Below are 21,267 nucleotides of genomic sequence, written 5' to 3' on the forward strand. Positions count from 1 at the left end.
AAATCTTTCTTTCCGTTCTACTTTTTCCAGTGGGTTATTTTCCATATTCTTTAACTCTACAGCCCTATGTTTCCCTATATATACTATCCTTATCATTACTTTCACTTTTTTCAATGTTATTTTTCACAATCCATGGCATCATTCAACATACACAGGAAGAATTAGAAGCCATGCCAAGAATGATCTAGGTCATGTTTTTACTTTGTCTTTATGTGTAATTGATTGTACGGAAGATGGTCACAAAAGTCAAATTTATCCACATAAAATGAAATGTGCAGCACAAAAAGTGTGGGGTCCATTCTTTATAATCAATAGCTCTGCTCGCTCTTCTGTCTTTCTTTTAGTTACTTTAACTCATTTTTCTTTGCTCTGTCTGGTGTAATCTATCCCATCATTCTTTCTAATTTATTTTTTTCTTGTTTGTTATACGAGAATCTGCTCTCCCTTTTTCCCGCGCTATGAAGCAATTCTCCCTGTCTTCTTTTGTATGTAGTCTTTTGAGTCTTTCTTTCTAATCTTACATTTCTATATTTTTAACAATAATCATTATCCCAATTGCCCCTTCTTCTCCCTGTTCTAATCTTTTTAATTTTCTTTTCTGCAATGTTCATTTCCTTAGAGTTTCACATTTTCCTCACATTCTCTCTTCAGCTTGGTCTATTTAATATTTTTCTCCAATCTGTTATATTCATAATTATATTTGATGCAATCAATAAGTGTGTTCACCCTTTGCAACTCTCTGTTCTATTCTGTGATTTATTCAAGACTTAATTCCAAAGTAGTTTCCTGTAATTTACTCACTGAAGTCATTTACTGTACACTTCCACCCTTCCTCAGTTCTTTTACTGACTCTCATTCTTCTCTATACAGTCATACCCTCTAGTCTACCATTTCCTCTAAGTGACTTGCTATAATCCTTAACTCTGTGAATTGCTTCAGCGCACTCTTGTCCTCCTCCCTTTTATCTAAATTGTTCCGTCCTTCACCTCTAATCTGACTTCTACCACTTTTTCATTCCATGTAGTCATTTATTCATTTTCTCCTCTTGCTTCCTCATTCAGTTATTTCTTTATTCTCTGATCTGCCTTTTATTAAATCCAGTGTACTGTAATCCACAGTTTCCTAAAATTTACAGTATACAATAACCCTTTACTCTATTCTCTATTCTTTCTTCTCTGCCTTTCATTTACTACCCTTTTTCAATTCTTTATCAGTCCTTCCCTCTGATCTATTTATTGTCAGGATTTTGCTGATTAATCTTTTCCTGTAATCAGTTTTTTGTTTCAGATAAATGTAATGGTGTTTTCACATACCCCTCTGTTTTCTCTGTTCTGCTGCCATCTGAGATCTACTCCCTTATGTGTATCACTTTAATCCTATTGCTTCTTGCAAACTTTTTTCCACACTTTTTCTTTCACTTCTCTCTACCCCTCTTTCCTTTAGTAATATTCTCTTTCCTCTTCAACCCACACTATCAACTATTGTTGCTGTGCTGCTTTCAGCCTTTTTCTATTTACCCTTATAGCGTGTCATTAGGGTCAGGCATTTGTTGAATTGATTATTTTTATGACTAATTCACTAACCATAATTGATTTATTATGTGAACTATCTTTATACATTTGCCTCTTCTTCGGTTTCTTCTTTCTCGTCTCTCATTTGACATGACAGTTGATGATCCTCAGCTCTGTCTTTTTCTTATGCCTAAATCGCTATTGCAAGTGCCCCTTTACTGAGTGCTTATGTTGGTTTCTTTTCCTGCAGAACTCGTCCTGTTATCACAGTGGACGTGTCCATACTACTGCCCAGTGCCATTAATATCACCTTTCCGCAGTGTAATGATGGTGTCCAACAGGTCAACTGCTTCAACGTTTCAGTATGCCTCAGTTTCAGAGGAAAAGAAGTGCCAGGAAGCATAGGTGAGTGGGATTATAGGATCAACCTATAATAGACAATTCTTTCTGTCCTTCTTCGAATTTGGTAACAACCTAACGAGTAAAATTAAAAGATGATATAAACAACTTATTAGAGTTTACTTATATTTAGTGTGGTAGCTCTGATCTCCAAAGTAACTTACAAGTAACAAGTAGATGGTACATTTATTTACATTATCTACAGTCCGAGCCTCATGTGGAGAAGTTTAAGTACCTCGGGGTCAATGCATTTTATTGGGTTGTACGTTGCCATGATGATGTATCCCAAGATTCACTGAGAATGCACGACCAGTGACAATATCAGGTCACTACATGAATTCCCATACTTGGATTGGATGAACATAGTGATTATGAACATTTCACTTTGTGATTCATGGTATTAGAATTTAGCTCTGAATTTTTGACTTGCTGTTTTGGTTTTGATGGTTCGCTTTCTGGCTCTCGGTATTGACCTTTGCTTTGATTTTGGCCATGTCAATTCTTTAGGTCCATCCTCATAAAATTCTTGCTGGTTCACTTTTTTTCCTCATGAAAAGTGCTGTATTTTGTAATGTTAGTCAAAAGTACAAAATAATGTGAAATTATAGCATTCTACTTTTCTAATTTATTCCATACTAGCTGTACTTTCCTAGGTAATAGAATACGTTTATACACATCTGCTCGGTACCTTTGCGTGTCTCAGCCTCTCATTTGCGCTTCTTTAAAGTCTGCTTCTCAGACCGTTTCATTTTTAAGGCACCTTGCTCACCTCCTGTACTCTTTTTGACTACCATCAATGTTAGACAGGTCACCATTACCTACTGTGAAAACAGTATTCATATTCTTGCAAATGCTTCCAGCCTTTGAAGGCAACTCAGATTGCACATCAGTTGTATTTAGTAACCCAATGTTGCACGGTAAGTTATTCACTTTGTTGTCATTGAAGTGTTTTATTTCAACTCCTTTTTAGTAAACAGAATCAGGAATTGAACTTCACATCCCTGAAGTATTGTGCCAGCATCCACCATAGCCAAACTGATGACCAATCAGATCAATGTCAAACTGACCAGTCAGAGGGCTCAGAGGAACACACACGCACACACACACACACACACACACACAGAGATTAGCATTTTTTTAGATTTTGTGGTACCAGGGTATGATTTCAGTGTTTATTCAGCACTGGAGCAGTATCAGGATTTCAAAGTTACCATGGGGAGATGGAATTGTGGGAGGTGGTCCTGTTAGGGCAGCGATTATAACATAGACATATAAACATTTATAGAGTTAATTCAGAAGAAGGAGAAACAATATAAAGTGTTTTAAATTAATACACAGGGATTGAAAAGTAACCAGGTGTGAACATATGGGTGCATAGTAGCTCTGTGTCTCATATAAAAAATATCATGAACAGATATAAGGCATCATACTGTAAATAGAAGTCAGTGTAGTGCATACAGACAGTATAAAGTGTTACAGAGGCAGTCACAGATGTAAACAGGTGTGATCATGTATATGAAAGCATAACAATGCTTAGGGTCCAACATAAATGTATATACAATATAAGGGCACAATATTACAAATAAAGTGGTATGAAGAAGATTAATATTCTCAGATTTAAATTTTCTTTATGTGTTATAAGATACAATAGGGCCCACTCCATAAAATTCTAATAACTGATTAAATTCATTTGGATGGATAGATAGATAGATAGATAGATAGATAGATAGATAGATAGATAGATAGATAGATAGATAGATAGATAATCTAAATGCAGAACAATGTTATGCAAAAGGAGGGTTAGGGTACCAGCCAGTAACCCTGTTTAATTGACAGGATGGCAAAAATAGCCAAAATAAACAGCATGCAAGGGTGCTAAAAAAGAAAAGTAGTGATAAAGTCACTAGGAACTCTGAAATGTTTCTGTCGTTGAATCTAACCTAAATGTTGACTTCCAGTGAAGTTATTAATTAGAAATCAACATTCCTGGAAGGAGTGGGGCTTTAGGATGGAGGCGGAAGTGGGTCAGTACTCCTCCAGTGAGCAAGCCTAAGAACTGTGACAGACAAGTTTCAAGTGGTTAGTAACAGTGCCCCTTCAGAACTCGGGATGGTACTGCATCATTTCTGGGAGCCTTTTAGATGTCTCCAAAATACATCTGTGACAACAGATAGATAGATAGGCAGAGTTAGGTCCATAAGTATTTGACACAATTTCCATAAATGTAGGCTCTATATGCCACCATAATGGATTTCATATAAAGGAATAATTATATAATCAAAGTATAGACTTTCAACTTTAATTCAAAGAGTTTAACAGAAATATTGTATGTACAGTATTGTATTGTATGTATTGTATTTATGAATGACAGATATTTTTAAACATTGTCCCCCTCTTTTTGGGGCTCAAAAGTATTGGGACAATTGATTGACAAGCTGTTCCATAGCCAGGTGTGAGCAGGCCCCATCTTCTTTTATTAACTATTAAGCAGGTCTCAAGTTGATTCCAGGTGTGGAATTTGTATTTGGAAGCTGTGGCTGTTAAATCTATGAGGTCCAAAGAGCTGTCCATGCAAGGTAAAAAACAATCCATCATTAGGCAGAGAAAACAAAACAAACCCATCTGAGAGATAGCAGAAATAAGTGAAGTGGTCAAATCAACCATTTGGTGTATTCTTAAAAAGAAGGAATGCACTGGTGAGCTCAGCAACACCAGAATGCCTGGACCACCATAGAAAACAACTGTGGTGAATGATTGGAGAATTCTTTCCTTGGTGAAGAAAAACCAATTCATGACATTTAACCAAACCAAGAATACTCACCAGGTGGTAGACCTATCATTGCCAAGGTCTACAATTAAGACAAGACCTCATGAAAGAAAAGACAGAGGGTTTACCTTAAGGTGCAAACCACTGGTAATCCTCAAGCATAGGAAGGACAGATTAGAATTTGCCAGAAAATACTTTGAAAAAAAAACAGTCCAGTTTTGGAACAATTTTCTTTGGAAAATGAAATTAAGATCAAGAGAAGTAAAGGAATGACTCATGATCTGTAGCTTACCACATCATCTGTGAAACATGGTGGAGCCAGTGTTATGACATGGGCATGTGTGACTGCCAATGGAAGTGGGTCACTGCTTTTTATTGATAATATGACTGCTGAAAAAACTTGCAGGATGATTTCTGAGGTGTGCAGGGCTAAGGTGTCTGCTCAGTTTCAGAAAAATGCTGCAAAACCGATAGAGCGACACTTCACTGTACCGCTGGACAGTGAGCCAAAACATACTGCGAAAGCAAACCAAGTGGTTTTCAAGGCAAAGAAGTGGAATATTCTTCAATGACCAAGTCAATCAACTGAATTGAAAAGAAATTTAAATTTAAAAAAGTATAAAAAAAAATTTTAAAAGAATTTTAAAGAATTGAACCCAATTAGACACGAATTTCACTTGCTGAAGACAAAACTGAATGCAGAAAGTCCAACGAACAAGCAGCAACTGAAGAGAGCTGCTGTAAAGACTTGGAAAAGCATCATGAGGGTGGAAACCCAGCATTTGGAGTTGGGCATGGGTTCCAAATTTTGAGTAGTCATTCACTACAAAGTATTAAAAATTATTGTTATATTCATGATTATGTTAGTTTGTCCAAATACTTTTGAGACCCTGGAAATGGTGGTACCATGTATAAAAATATTTGTCTCTTCTAAATGGCTCATAGACTTTTCTTGGTAAATGCCTACACTTCAATCTCATCTTGATTCGTTCATTTCAAATCCATTGTGGTGGCGCACAGAGACAAAATTCTGAAAATTGTGTCACTGCCCAAATACTTGTGGACCTGACTGTAGATAGATATTATAGGGGGAGCGAGTGAGAAGGCAGAGCAAGTCCCAAAGTATTTGAGGTGCCATCCGGGCAAACCCAGTTTAATTCAAAGAAAAAACAAAAATGGACTTAACAGTTAATGGCATGATGAAGGTTATACTGGCAATAGTGTCTTACCACCCTCTAGCGATGTTCTCTTGCTGTTACAGGTTTGGAATTGTTCCGAACAGTTGGTCTCTCAGGTCCTAATGAGACCCCAGTTTCCAGGGACATCTCCCTTTTATATCAAGTAGAGTGGAAGGGCAAGGGGCTTCTCTGGCTCCAAGGGGAAGTTTCTTGGCACAAGACTGTTATTGACAGCACCCCTCTCCTTCCAGGGTGGTACAATGTCCCTTAGGTGAGCATGGAAGGAAACCCTCTGCTTCACATGTGTGACAATAGATAGATAGACATATTTCTCCAGTTCAGAGATGATTTAGATGACTAGTTTGCAGCAGCATTGTGAGTTACTGAGCAGTTGAAAAACAAGGAAGTAGTCTTTGAAGGGGATAGCTGGGTTGTCTTAAGGGGACAGACATCTGTTTCCCTGAAGGGAAGGAAACACCTTGCCCACTTATACACTGTCCAGCTGATAATGCACGTTTCTCGCTGGCTAGCTGAAAGAGGAAGTGAGGAAGTGTTTAGTGGGGGAATGCAATTCAGGCTGTACATCTGCTCAAGTGTTTAACTCCCAAAAATAAGTTCATTTCTGCCTTTAAAAATCCACATGTGAGCTTAGACCTTGCACTTGCCTTTCAAGTCACTGTGCTTTAATGAAGTGTTGCTAGCGCAGCTCAGCTTGGTAAGACAGAGTGAAGTGAGACACGTGGCAGTAGTTGTCCTGATGTTTATCTTTTCATTGTGGCTAGAGTCACCAAGTCCAGATATTAAAAAAATAAAACTGGTGCTATTACACCATTGCTTTATCGTTGCCTTCTCTGTGCTGTACCCTGCATTCATTAGCCTAACACACGGACATTTCCTGCTTTCTGCGTATCCCTTCCACATTTAGTCTCATTATTGAGAAGTTTTACCCTGCCTCTGCCCTGCCCTTCCATCATCTAGTTTCGGTAAGGAACGTTGTTACCCTTAATGATTCGAATGTGGTGCCTCTTTTGTGTGACGTTATTGCACATTTTCATTAACCACTTCCTATTTTTGTATTGATCAAGCTCAAAAGGCAAAAACATTGTTTCCATGGCAACTGTAACAAAACGTTATTCTAATGAGGTTCATCCACGTAGCATCTGGTGAACCCACATACAACACAGCAGCACATTGCTAGCAGCAACAGTTAACTTTTTGTAAGGGTTGTGATTAGGCACAAAGCCCTCCTTAAAAGGGTGAGGAAAATAGAGCTGTTATTAAAGTGTCACATGCTGCTCAAGGTCAGACTCCTCTCCATGAGACTTACAATATGTGTATGTGTGTGAGTAGCTGGGCGTATCAAGACGCAGAAACAGGAAAACACCCAGTTGGCACTCCACCATTTCACAAGAGAGCTATGCTGCTTCTTCCTCCCTACCCAGCATCACAAAGGAAATGCACTCAGGTATTGTGTCTTCATGCTGGCTGCCTTTGAACCTCCATTTTCACTCCTCATGCCCTAACCCTAATTTCCTTGCATTGCGCACCTTACAGCAGTGGCCCTTGTACAATTAAGCATTAATCTGTTCACCCTGGTGGTTTTTCTTTAATTCAGGTATCCTTGATATATTCTAGTGATGGGGGTTTGGGTTCTCATTCAGGACACTTATCAGACCCCACTACCACCTTTTTGCTTAAAAATGCAGAGATTACTTTTAGTTTTTACCTTCCATCCACACTACCCTGGTGTTTTCAACCTCTGAAAACTGAGACTTTTGAAAATGCTCTCCAGAGTCGTATACTTCTGAAAACAGAGCCTCAGCGTTATGGTGTGGAGGGGTGGGAATACGGACTCTTATCACACTCTGATTTCTTTCTGCTTATTATGTAGCCCTTCTCTGATTGGATCCTGCTCGTTACAAGATCTCATTCCCTGATTGGTCACCCTTCACAGAAGAAAAATGTATTATAACTTAGAAGATTTGCTTGCCTTGGTGCTTGTTGTGTTGCTTATCTGTATGCACCTAATTTTTGTGTTTTGTACAATTTGAATGTTGCCTACATCAAGTCAAGTCAAGTTGGGGAGCATGCACTGGTACAGTGCGTTGCCACACCCACTACACGGCGAAACAACTCAGGATCCCGGTTTGCAACTTCCCAGGCAGACCAGTCCAGTCCCACCCTCCAGAAATGACCCTCTATCTACCGCAACCAGGTGTTATGTGGTCGACCCCTTGGCCTGGTCTAGCCACTCGGGTCTCCAACAATGAGGATCTTATGAGCCGGATCACCCTCGAGGAAACGCGCCACATGGCCGTAATGCCGAAACTGATGCTCCCTCACAATGCAGGTAATGTGCCTCCATGAGCAACTGCTCATTCAACACAAAGTCAAACCAATTGTACCCAAGGATTTTCCAGAGAGAGACAGTACCAAAGGAGTCCAGCCGTCGTCTCAGGTCACTGGATAGCGTCCATGTCTCGCAACTATATAGCAAGACAGGAAGCACCAGGACTCTAAAGACTTGGACCTTCGTCCTTTTGCATAGATATCGGGAGTGTCACACACCCCTTTCCAGCGACCTCTTGACTTCCCATGCTCTCCCAGTCCGTCTACTGACTTCATAGAAAGAGTCACCATAGACATGACTGTCACTGCCAAGGTAAGTAAACCTCTCAACAAGGTCGACACTCTCTCCGCAGACAGACACACTGCTTTTGCTGTGCCCAAGAGGTCATTAAAGGCCTGGATCTTGATTTTTATCCAGGACACTCGCGAGCCCAGACACTTAGACTCCTCATTCAGTCTCTCAAGCGCCCCGATCACAACCTCCATTGACTCCACGCAGATCACAGCATCGTCAGCAAAGTCAAAATCCATGAATCTTTCTTCACCAACAGATGCCCCACAGCCTCTGGACCTCACAACCTTGCCCAACCCCCAGTCCATTCAAGCCTTGAACAGAATAGGAGCAGAACACACCACTGAGGAACCCCAGAATCAACTGGGAAAAACATGCTTACATGCACCTAAAAAATAATTTACTACTCACTACAGTTTTCAGTTAAATCTCATTGTCAGCAGCATTACCATTCATTCAAAGGGGTACTGGTTTTGGGTAAGACGTCTGTGCCGTGTGCATGCCCAGTGTAGGTGAATATCAATGCCATATGTGTTTTTGGTCATTTTAATGTGTGCGGAGATACTTTTGTAAACGATGTGAAAATATTAGTGTGAGATCACTTTCATTTAAAAGGCCATTTTTAAATGAAACGTAGTGTTGTGGACATAGCCTCAGGTTCAGGTTACACAATTTGCCACATTATTGAGAGATCACATCACTCCTGTACTCAAATTGCTAAGATATAAAACCAAGACTGAGGTGAGCGTGGCAAGCAAATACAAGTCATCTCTTTTAAAGACAAAAGCCTAATGGTCTTCTTTTTGTTTTCTGCAGGGCTTTATTACAACTTCACGGCAGATGTAATGAAAAAGGAGAAGGGTCAGCAGTCAAGGGTGATTTTTGTCCTGAATGGGGAGCTAGCAAGTCATGTGACCGAACACATCCAACTGTCTCACATGAACGAGAAGTGCCAACACTACCTGGCCTATGTCAGGGTAAGCCGGGGTTTGGGAAGGCTGGGAAGGCAGGCTCCATGACTTGTAACTGTACATGCAGAGAAGGGATGAGAGCTATGGAGCATTGTTTAGAGAAAACCAGACGGAGGCCCTGAAAGGCCTTTATGATCCAATGGTGTTCATAGAGAGTATCCTGTGAGGAAACAAGGCAGTGCCGGACCTGGTGGTGTTGCAGATACTAGTGTATGTGAAGCTTGACAGTCAGCATGTTTGTGCTCACTGTCTGCTCAACCTTCTTGTGTCTTGCACTTGAACAACTGAAATGCAGTTACTTACCAGCGTTTACATTTGTGGAACTCAAGTGCTTGTTTACATACAGGAACTGGCAGCAGCGACCACGTATGTTATGCCAATGAAGCAACTTAATTAATTTAAAGTGTCAAACGTCTCAACCACTTTGTCAGTTGTTTGGATTTTTTTGTTAAAGAACCAGAAAGGCACTTTACAGTAATGACTTGTTGGTATGGTTTTCAATCTTGTATGATGTGTGCTGAGGGAATATCGGCCGTAGAAAGCTTTACGTCAGTGTAATGTTGCTTTATCTCCAGGTCTACACGTCCTTTGTATGGTCCTATGCCAATGAAACGGGTGGGTCTAGATGTGTAAAATTATCCATGTTTTTGGAAGTCTCAAAGCTGTTTTACTGATCCTATGAGTATAAGTTGTCATCAGAAATGGCTTTAAACTCTTGGTGACTAACTGTTGATTAAGTATTTTTACCAACTAATGAATTTGATGGGCGGCATGATGGCATAGTGGTAGCGCTTCTGCCTCGCATTTAGAAGACCAGAGTTCACTTCCCAGGTCCTCCCTGCGTGGAGTTTGCATGTTCTCCCCGTGTCTGCATGGGTTTCCTCCCACAGTCCAAAGGCATGCAGGTTAGGTGGACTGGCGATCCTAAATTGTCCCGAGTGTGTGCTTGATGTGTGGGTGTGTGCCCTGTGGTGGGCTGGCACCCTCCCTGGGGTTTGTTTCTTGCCTTGTGCCCTGTGTTGACTGGGATTGGCTTCAGAAGACCCCCATGACCCTGTAGTTAGGATGTAGCGGGTTGGATAATGGATGGATGGATTTGATTTATACATATGGACATGTGCCTAAAAAGCGGAACCACGCTGGGGATGCAAAGGTTTAAAAACAGCCAACAAGCAATAGGTATCTGCTGTATTTACTTTATGCAGCTCCTTTCATATCTATCTACATATAGAGCACATTTCTTAAGAGCAGCTGTGATGTTCTCACTTCATTCATCTGGCACCCACATTCCTGCTGTCAAGCAAAAACCGCTCTAATTATGGAGTGAGGAAGACGGAGCAGACATTTCATTCTCTGTTTGATTCTTGGGCTTAAGAATCTGTAGCAATCTGTAAAAATGATACTCTCGATAAGGCAGCTGTTTTTCTAAACACTTGACTGAGTTGTTCATTTTCTTATCAGGCAATAGGCATATTGGCTTTAGGCTACATCCACGCTACTATAATTTCATTTAAAAACAGAATTTGAAACAAAACGATCTCTGTCCACACCAGAACTTTTACATTACTTGAAAATGTATCTCCATCCACACTAAAACGACCGGAAAAGAGTATGACGTAGCTATTTGTCTACACTGAGCATAGGCATATTTTGTGGAGAAATTCTTGAAGTGTTAGTAATGTTGCTAGCTATAGCGTTTATCACAAAACCATATCATTTGGTAAATTATTTGCCTTTTGCACATGTATATAACATTCAAACAGTATTAAACACAATTTAGATGTATATAAGTAAACAACACAACAAACATCATGGAACTCAACACCTAAATATCCATAAGTTGGAATATGGTTTTCTTCTATAAAGGAAGGCCAGTCTTGGAATGAAATGTTGAAATGAGCAGAATTCAATCAGGAAAGGGCCACGTAATAAGTACAAACAAATCAGTTTGTGATTAGAGTCTGCGATTTCGCCCATCCACACTGCACCAAGCCAGCATTTCAGAACTTTATAGCTCTGGAGAACATTTTCAAAAGTCTCTGTTTTCCAGAGTTAAAAATGCAAGGATAGTGTGGATGAAAGGCAAAAATGGAGAGTAATGTCTGCATTTTTAAATGAAATTGTAGTAGTGTGGACATAGCCTTAGGTTCTCTTATCCTAGTCTTAAACTTTGCCATCTATTTCTTATATACAGTAGCTACTTTAACATAGCTTATTAAATTAGTTGGACGTGTTTTCTTAGGCTATCTATCTATCTATCTATCTATCTATCTATCTATCTATCTATCTATCTATCTATCTATCTATCTATCTATCTATCTATCTATCTATCAGAGTGATGTCATAGGGGAACCGTTTTTAGTTCCCAAAAGACCCATCCTTATAAAGGTTCCAGAAAAGACCTCCTTATTTAGAATTACTGTATAACAGGCTACATAAACAGATGATAACATATTTGCACAATATCTGTGAGTTTTTAATTTTAAAATAGCTCTTGCTGCATACAATCAAAGAGCTTAAGATTTCTGTTTTGTTCACATATTAGAAACCTTCTCAAAGCCCAAAGGACCCATTTCATATGCAACAAACGCTTCACAGAATGAAATGGTTCTTTGTTAAATAAATGGGCTACGAGGAACCACACAACCCATTAAAGTGCTCTTACCATATATACTCGCATATAAGTTGGATCATGAAACCCAAAAAACGATCATAAAATCAGACCCCGACTTATTTGCCCGTTCAAAAATGCAACACTTAATTTTTTTTTTCTTACCTCTTCTAATCTTGCACCAGTTTCTCAGATACATTGCATTTTGTTGCAGCAGTGCAGTTACCAATTTCTTTTGCCACTTCAGCGACTTTTAATTTAAAAGCAGCTTAATATTTTCTTCTGATCGAACGCTCCATTGTAGATAAGTGATTATCTTACTATAAAGGTGTATGAGGGTGTGAGATGCAAAAAACACAAATCGGTGCAAACGTCGCTTCGGAATAGTTTGGGTATTACTGTGTGCTGTGGAGGCTGGCCCAGACACAGACAGGCAGACACGTTGTTTTCACCCACAAACACGTTTATTTACAATAGTATCAGTCACAAGTGCACCACAAAACCCCCAAAGTCCCCAAAGTCCTGGCCACACAATGCCTTACTTTCTCTTCTTCAGGCCACCTCCTTGCCTCCTCCAGCAAGCTCAGTCCACTCCACTCCCGACTCTAGCCCTGAATGAAGGGAGGCGGCCCCTTTTATTATCTCCCGGATGTGCTCCAGGTGGGTTCCGGTAATTACCCGCCGACACGCCCCTGTGTGGCAGAAGTGCTGGCTGCATCCCCGGAAGCACTCCGGGTGTCCCTGCTCTTCTTCCCCCCAGCACTTCCTGGTGTGGCGGAAGTGCTGAGGTCCAGGGCTCCAAAGGCATGGGGGCGCCCCCTGGCGGCGACCACGGGTCCCTACAGGGTGGAGCTTCAAAGCTCTGTACCCATGGCCCCCAAAGGAACCAGGGCGGTCGCCCCCAGATGGTCTGGGGAAGGCGCAAGCCCTCTTCCGGTCTTCCTGGGCGTCTGTCTGATTGAGAATTATGAAGAGTTATTCTATATACAATAGATGATACTAAGTCATCTACCTGTCTGTTAGTAGTATTCAAATATATTTAACATATTTTTGTACGTAGTACTTGTAAAATACCTAAACATAGAATGTACAATATTCAAATGCCAGCAAAGCTGAAGGAGGCACTTTGAATGTGTATCCTATATTTGCAAAATAGAAATAAATCCTTGTGACTGGGTGTGTGAACATTACATATTGGCCACGATAAACCTCTTTCTTCTCAGGAGGTAGTCCAATATACATAATTGAACAGCATGTTGAACTGGGGGACACAATGCATTGTCTTGAAAACCATGTCCTTGTATAAAATTACCCTGAACATGAAGCATGAGTTATACAATTTAAATTGTGTAAAGGTGTGAAATGCCTTTGAGTTAAAACCTGTTTGAGATGATGTTTTAAGAAGACATGATAGAGGCATCAGTCTTTAAGCTCCAAGTCTTCCTAATGCTATCCAATAACCCATTCATGTTCAAACACCACCAGGTTCCTGTCAGCATCTCTCCATGTTTTTAATAATCGGCAGGGCCAGATGTTGACTTACACTCAAGCTGTGTCCTCCATAGCTAGCTTTAGGTATAAATGTAACCTAATCAAGGGTGAGCAGTAGCAGGGAGCTGTGCAGATCTGTGTCTGCAACTCAACGTTATCAAGAAAGGCTGCATTAACGTGCATTACATAACACACCACATATGTTCTATGATTTAACTCTATATAATTTGCTTTGAATATTTAAATGATGTATATTAGTGCCTAAAGCTGAAAGACACTGACCTGTGTGCACATCAGACCTCTATGGGAATGTTTCCATCTTAAAACTGCTGGCACTGTACTCTCTCTTTGAAACTTACTTGTAATTCAGTATTCAAAAAAAATTTGTAAAACCTGTAAAACATATGAAGTATGAGTACCTCAGATGTTTTTAATAATATTAAGTAGATCTTTTGCCAAATTCTATTTGTCTTCATTTTCAAGTGTTTGTGGCTGTGATAGATAAAGAATGTACTGAAAGGGTGGCTGTGAGGTTTGAATGAATTGGTAGGTTGGTTTAGGAGATTTGTCTCGGTTTGTCTAACAGGATGGTGCATCCTGAACACTCATATTACATGTGAAAGGACAGCTTGACTTAAACTTTGCCTACTTTGCTTAGGGGGTGTGTTGTAAATTGTGTTTCTACTGAGCTCTCAAACCGTTTTTACTGTTAAAACCATAGAGATAGCTGACTTCCTCAAACTTGTCATTGTTGTTTCCTAAAGTTTTTAACCCTAGAAGAAAAGACATGGCCATTAGTCTCTGGATTATAAAAGTATTACTCATAATCTGTGTGACTACTACCATATGTGGTCCTCACTAAGTCACACCACTTGCTGGAGGTCCTTATTTCAGAATGTGGAAATAGTAAAGAAACACCCTTTTGAATTTATTTTATAGGGCATCAAGCCACTACGTGCCACTAAAACAACTGTATATGTTATGGTAGAGTATGAGCCAGCATCTTCAAGGAAAATAGTATATCATGTGTACAATATTCCTAGACTTCATTACAAATGATTAATTGGGTTGACTGAAAATGGAATAGAAGCATTATCATCCTGTAGAACACCATCCATGGGGACAAGAAATCCATGATATCATATAAGATGCAGGTGACAGAGGTGACAAGGTCAAGATGGCATTTCCATGTATTAAACTGAACATTCTAGAATCTGAACTGATTCATTAACACCAATGTTAAGCACCAGTCCTCAGTAAATTTTATATCTTTTTGTCACCCATAAATGTTTCTGTCTTTGCGTCTAATACCAAAACATCTCAGAAACCTTTAAATTTATCTTCATGAGAAATGACCTGTCACATTTTATCTATAAAGTAATATTCAGTCAACTCAAATGTTCAGATCCCAGCAAAACCAAACAGTGGTCATTTTGTCAAGTCTGCTCATGGTGCTGGCTGGCTCTTCTGTCTTATAACAGTTCGGCAAACCTTCAAAAAATAGAAACCACTCTCTCTGCCAAATACATTCCCCCCCCTTCATTTTAAACATTTTTGTTTTACTTCCCAGCTGAGAAGCCAAGCATTTTTCCTGCTTTTAAGTTTAATGTAACCTGTGATCGACTGCAGCTGCTGTTGTAACTCTGAACTATTTAAGGGGCGCCGCTGCTGGTGATTGGCTAATGCTCAGCATGTCAGAGTAACCTGACCTATCGCAGTGACTGGCACAAAAAATGGACCTGCTCAGAACAGCTGGCTGACTGCCTCATTTTTAGGGACCTTCTGGTTGGTGGTATCCTCAAGGTGTGGGAATAGAACAGTTCCTGACGAATGTATTCCTCTTTGGTTGAAATTCAAATTTTTAGCTTATTTTCCTGAAGGGGAAAACAAACAGGAATGCAAGTGGTATAGAGGCTTGAAGTAAAATTTAAGAAATGAGAAGACTATCTGAGGGCCAGAGGTGGGACTCAGTGATAAAGCTGATCTCAAGCCTGATGGATTAGCAGACAACAACAACATGTGCTTCACAAAATGTCAAAGAAATACTTACAAGCAAAGAAAAAAACAAAGTAAAATTAGATAAGCAAAACAATGAATAAATAATACATAAAATGAATAATGCACACCTACATAAGATAGAAAAATACTTAAGAGAGATATAGTCCTTAAATATAGAACTGTTTTTTAGAAGTTTAAATGCAAGTCCAATGATGAGGTCAGGTGACCAGGAAGGACAACAAAACTTCAGTTAAATTGGAGAAAAAAAAACAAAATCTGCAAGGGTTCCAAGGCCAAAAGACCACCAGGCCCTCACTGGGCATTCTATCTAACATAAACGTTCCTAAGTTGTTCCTTACTCTGTTTTTGGCTTCATCGATCAGGATTCAGTGCAGTGGGTCTCGTGGCAAGTTGGGGTATCTGCTTTTATTCAAACATCACAAGTGGCTGCACAGGACTTTGATCAGGTGGTGGTGATTCAGAATGTCATCACAGAAGAACCAGAAAAGAAAAAATAGAAAGAGTCAATGGTCCTGCCCTGACTGAAGTCCATTGTTTTGGACTGGTACTGCCATATTGCAAGCCTTAGTGGGACTGTCACCTGATCACAACGTACAGGCAGAATGAGCAGAATAAGGACTGGAGCAGCCAAGGTCATACGGTAGAGCAGTGTTGAGGTCTGAACCTGTGACCTTACGGTTTCTGTTCTTGCCAATTGGCTTCACTATATCTAAAACATCATGTTGAGTACATATTTCTTCATTTCACTTTATATTATTTCATTATTATACCACAAACAATAATAGACTGGGGAAAAGAGGAGCTTAAGAGGTACAGAAATCAAATTAATTATTTTATGCTAAAACTAAATGAATTAATTTAACTAATTTACTAACCAGACATTTAAATTGATCAGCTGATTTGTGATTAACTTTAAATATCGTCAGTGCAGTAATAATGTTTGTTTATATGTGTATTTTAATATCTACTTTGGGGTGGTTCAGTTTCTGTTATTTTCACAATTTAATTTTTAATTTAAAAGTTGATTTTTGTTTGAGTCTTAGTTTTCTTTATTTACATTATGCCATTTTGGAAGTCACATGACCATGACTGTCACATTGATGATGTAATGGAAGCTATAATATAAATATGGCCCCACACTTTGCTATCTCTCGGTAGATGGAAACACTTTCTAAACTTTAATAGCAATGTCCTTGTTCTTCTTTGTCACATCTCTGTACGATGTGGTCATTGCCCTTCATCGACGTTGGCTCGCACATAATTGAAAGTAAGCCCCACTGAGCTCTGCTATGTACAGTCCTCCAAACACCAGGAAGGCTCATGCCGTTGTCTCTTCCCAATGCTGACTTGAACCACATTTGTCTTGGGTGTCCTCTCCTCTTAATTGCTTCAACACACCCATGAAGTATGATATTTGCAATCCTGTTGTTGTCCATTCTGAGTATATGACCAAGCGACTGGTGCTGACTTAGATATACCTCAGTGTCTGTGTTTGGTTTAGACATTTTCTGATCGATCTTCTCCAGCACAACCTGAATCTTCTTTTCGGCTGCCATTTCAAAAACTAGACGTTTCTTTTCATCAGCCTTTCTTAACATTCAGGTTTCACAACTACTGTACACAGAGAGATAGTTTTATTTCCAAGAAGGTCCAAGTGTTAGGATTTTATGTTTTTCCTATGACCCTCTTCTGAATCTAACATTTGATCCTGTAATGTCTTTTCCAGTATTCTAACCCTTGCTTGTCTTTTTGACTTTGATTTCTCATTTCTCTGTCTTCTCCTGGTTATTGTGTGCTCACAATACCCCTCAGACACCCTAAGATTGTATTATGAATCAGCCAACTAATGAATTTTATGAAAAGTATCATAACCTTTCTGCGGTGGGTTGGCACCCTGCCCGGGATTGGTTCCTGCCTTGTGCCCTGTGTTGCCTGGGATTGGCTCCAGCAGACCCCCGTGACCCTGTGTTCGGTTTCAGCGGGTTAGAAAATGGATGGATGGATCATAACCTTTTCATCGGAATCTCAATTTCTTATTTAATGAATGAAAGCACAAATGTAAAACTTTTTACCTTCATATTTGTTTATTTATTTAGTCCAGTGATTTCACTTTGTCTCACTCTTTTTATAGATCTGATAATTAGCACATACTGTAAATGAATAATTATTACCTAATTGAATTATGATCAGACACATACATATTCTTATGCCTAAATTGTTCTGTTGATAAGGTAAGTGATGATTAATTAACTACGATACAAATATATAATACATTTTATTCATAGAGCTTCTTTCTTATGTTCAAAGAGTTTAAGTTGCTTATTTTTTACATTTAGATTACAGCTTAACTTGCTCAAGGTTGAATGCTAAGACTGCATCCACATGGAAAACATCTCTTCTGTGTCCAGTATGTTGGAATAGAGTTGTCTTTTTTAAAGGGTGATCAGGGAATGGGACGTTATAATGGGCAGGATCCAATCAGGGTTGAACTTTATAACAGGCATGAACAAATCAGAATGCCATTAGAGTCAGTGTTTTCAAAACTCTTTGTTTTAACCCATTAACACTGCAATACCAAGCAGCTGTGTTTTCAGAAGTATACAGCCCTTGTTAAAGTCTCCATTTTCGGGAGTTAAAAATGGCAGGGTGTAGTGTGAACAAAAGGTGAAATATCTGTGGTTTTTAAACAAAACTGCAGTAATGTGGGCATAGCCTAAGTCTCTGGGAGGAACTAAATTATTAACCTTTTGTGTTAAGGTCCAATAACTTAGCCACTTTTTCAACATTTATTGCTAAGTAACATATTTCATAAATCAAGAGGCAAATGGGTGTCTTTTGTGTATAAATCTTAGTATTGTTCAATTCATTTTAAAGCTTCTAGCTGTGTAAGCCCATGTTGTAAAAAGCCTGGGCTCCTAGAAAACATGGATTCTGGCACTTTAATCAATCAGTAACATCGGTTGTGCATTAGTGGCTAAGCGAGTTTCTCTCTCCAGGGAGGTTTCATTTTGCCAATGTGCTCGCCTTGCTTGTGTATTAGCGGATGAACGAGTTTCTCTGTCCGGGGAGGTTTTGTTTTGCCGATGTGCTTGCCTTGCTTGTGTATTAGCGGATGAACAAGTTTCTCTCTCCAGGGAGGTTTTGTTTTGCCGATGTGCTTGCCTTGCTTGTGTATTAGCGGATGAACGAGTTTCTCTCTCCAGGGAGGTTTTGTTTTGCCGATGTGCTCACCTCACTTGTGTATTAGCGGCTAAACGAGTTTCTCTCTCCAGGGAGGTTTTGTTTTGCCGATGTGCTTGCCTTGCTTGTGTATTAGCGGATGAACGAGTTTCTCTCTCCAGGGAGGTTTTGTTTTGCCGATGTGCTCACCTCACTTGTGTATTAGCGGCTAAACGAGTTTCTCTCTCCAGGGAGGTTTTGTTTTGCCGATGTGCTTGCCTTGCTTGTGTATTAGCGGATAAGCGAGTTTCTCTCTCCAGGGAGGTTTTGTTTTGCCGATGTGCTCGCCTCCGTTGTCTATCAGCGGGTAAGCGAGTTTCTCTTTTCTCTGTGGTTTCACTTTGGCTTCAGAGTCACTTTCTTTGAGCGTCATGCTGTAGCCTCAAACTTCAAATTTTTGGACCGGACAGACAGACAGACATACACACTTCCTCGCATAGATGTTTATATATAAGATAAAACACATTACTGATTGAATCAATGTAATTAGTTACATTAGTTAGTTATCTAACAGGCAATTGGGTACTTTTTTAAACCTACTGAAGACTTTCTGTCTTGTTTTTCTTATGAAGATAAAGTAATTCTCTTAAGACTAGACAGTGAACCCAGAAATGCAGGGCAGTGTGTGATGACACTGTACAGAGCCACTGGCAAGCTTGAGCTCATCCTCACATGATACTCAGATGGAATGTTTTCCCCTTATGACAGCTGATTAGTCCATGTGTACATGACAGTCTCTTGGCAGGGCTCCAGACTTACTGTATGCAAACAAACATGCCATTTGTGCAATTACAGTAGCAAACACATTAACAGAAGAAAGCATTCATGCAGGCTAAGATGGCTAATGATAGTAACTATACTGTAGAGATTGCATCGACATTAACTGTATATTTAGGGAAAATACTCTCTGACTCTTTCAACTCTTTGACAGCTCTATAATTTCCAGTCAAGAAGGCTTTTGATGGAAGGGGAGCCCTGTCATTTAAACAGTTGTGTTTCACCCATGTACAGTTGGCATCATCCTGGGAGTTCATTTAGGGATTATGGGAATTCATGTTTGTGTATGACTAGGGTTTTCTCTGCCCAAAGATTTGTGTGGCAGCTCATGCACCATTTAAAGCACTAATGCCTCTTACTGGATGGGCTTCTGACTTGCAACTGTTGTTCCTATTGCTTAAAGGTTCTCATTCTAGTGACTAGTTCCTAAGTTTTGGGAAATGTTATTTTTTCTGAGGACAGATGCAGTTCCAATTTCAGAACCACAGGTTCTCCATCAGCCTCAACTGTGACCTGATGTGCCTTGGTTTGGCAGTGGGCCACTTGGTCTATCAGGTGCAGGCAAGCTGTACCATAACATGAGCTGGTTACTAGAAACATGTTTCTTGCAGAATCTGAAGCAGCTGTAATATTTTATTAATAATAAACAGTAGTTGCTGTCTGAGTCTAGTTTTTGTTTTATGTGTTACGTAATTTGAGGTCTCCTAACTGAATCTTTCTTAGAAGGTTTATCTCTATTAGCAGAGAGCACAGTGTGTCTTGGATGCTTGCGTTCTGAATGGGCAACACTTTTCTATCTAAAACAGAAATAATTTAACCCTGACAGACATTTCAGCCAACCAATGAGGATGCAAGTGTATTCAAGTAAAAATTTGAATGAATGAAGAAGGTTTAGAAAGTAGATGGATGGATAGATGGATGTAAGGATGGATGATGTGTACAGGAGGACCCCATTCAGGAAGTGGGGCATGGAATAAAAAAGCCTGAATAATTTAAATATGGTGAGCTAGGTTATGGACCATGTGGACTTTGCTCATTCCTACATGACCAGGTTTCTTGCAGATACTTTTATTGCCTCCTACATCTCAGAGATGCGTAGAGTGGGTCGATTGGTAACTCTAAATTGTGCCCTGTAGTGGACTGGTATCGCATCTTGTGTTGGGTCCTTCTGTGTGCCATTTGCAACTTTGGGTCCATGTGGCCTTGTAGTAGAAAGGAAGATTCAGCAAATGGAATAATGTGTGATGTTTATTTGAGGTAAATAGAAAATAAAATTATTCTTATGGTATATGGAAAAATTACAAAAAAAGAAAAAATATTGCAACACTTCTGCTGCAAGTAGAACAGACCAGAAATGATTGCTTTTCGTTCACTTTTCTGTTATTTATTTTGTTATTGTTCTTTATTTGCAAAAATCTGTATAAATTAATCTTAAGTGATACAGCATTGCATTAAAGTTTATAAAATGTTGTCACAGGCTGCCAGGGTCTTTGCCCAGCCAGGTCACCTCTTCACTGAGAGGACCAGGGGAGTAAGTGTGGGCAGTACAGTTCCTCCCCTTGGACGCTAGATGACAGCCTCCAATGGGTTGCAGTGGTGCCTCGGACTCCCACAGGGCCTCCTGGGAGATTATTTACAGTACTGTTGGGATCCAGGGGTGCCACCAGGGGGCGCTGCAGTTGT

General features: G+C 39.7%; 1 protein-coding gene across 1 annotated transcript in view; it reads left to right on the forward strand.

Moving 5' to 3' along the window:
* Window positions 1–21,267, forward strand: part of itga9 (integrin, alpha 9) — a 336,927-nt gene that overhangs the window by 93,130 nt on the left and 222,530 nt on the right. The window contains exons 14-15 of the mRNA XM_039736193.1: window positions 1,762–1,916; window positions 9,313–9,473. Of these exons, the coding sequence (XP_039592127.1) occupies window positions 1,762–1,916; window positions 9,313–9,473 (316 nt within the window). The remainder of the gene's footprint in view (window positions 1–1,761; window positions 1,917–9,312; window positions 9,474–21,267) is intronic.

Source organism: Polypterus senegalus, chromosome 15 (genome assembly GCF_016835505.1).
Source record: "Polypterus senegalus isolate Bchr_013 chromosome 15, ASM1683550v1, whole genome shotgun sequence".
NCBI classification, from domain to species: domain Eukaryota; kingdom Metazoa; phylum Chordata; class Cladistia; order Polypteriformes; family Polypteridae; genus Polypterus; species Polypterus senegalus.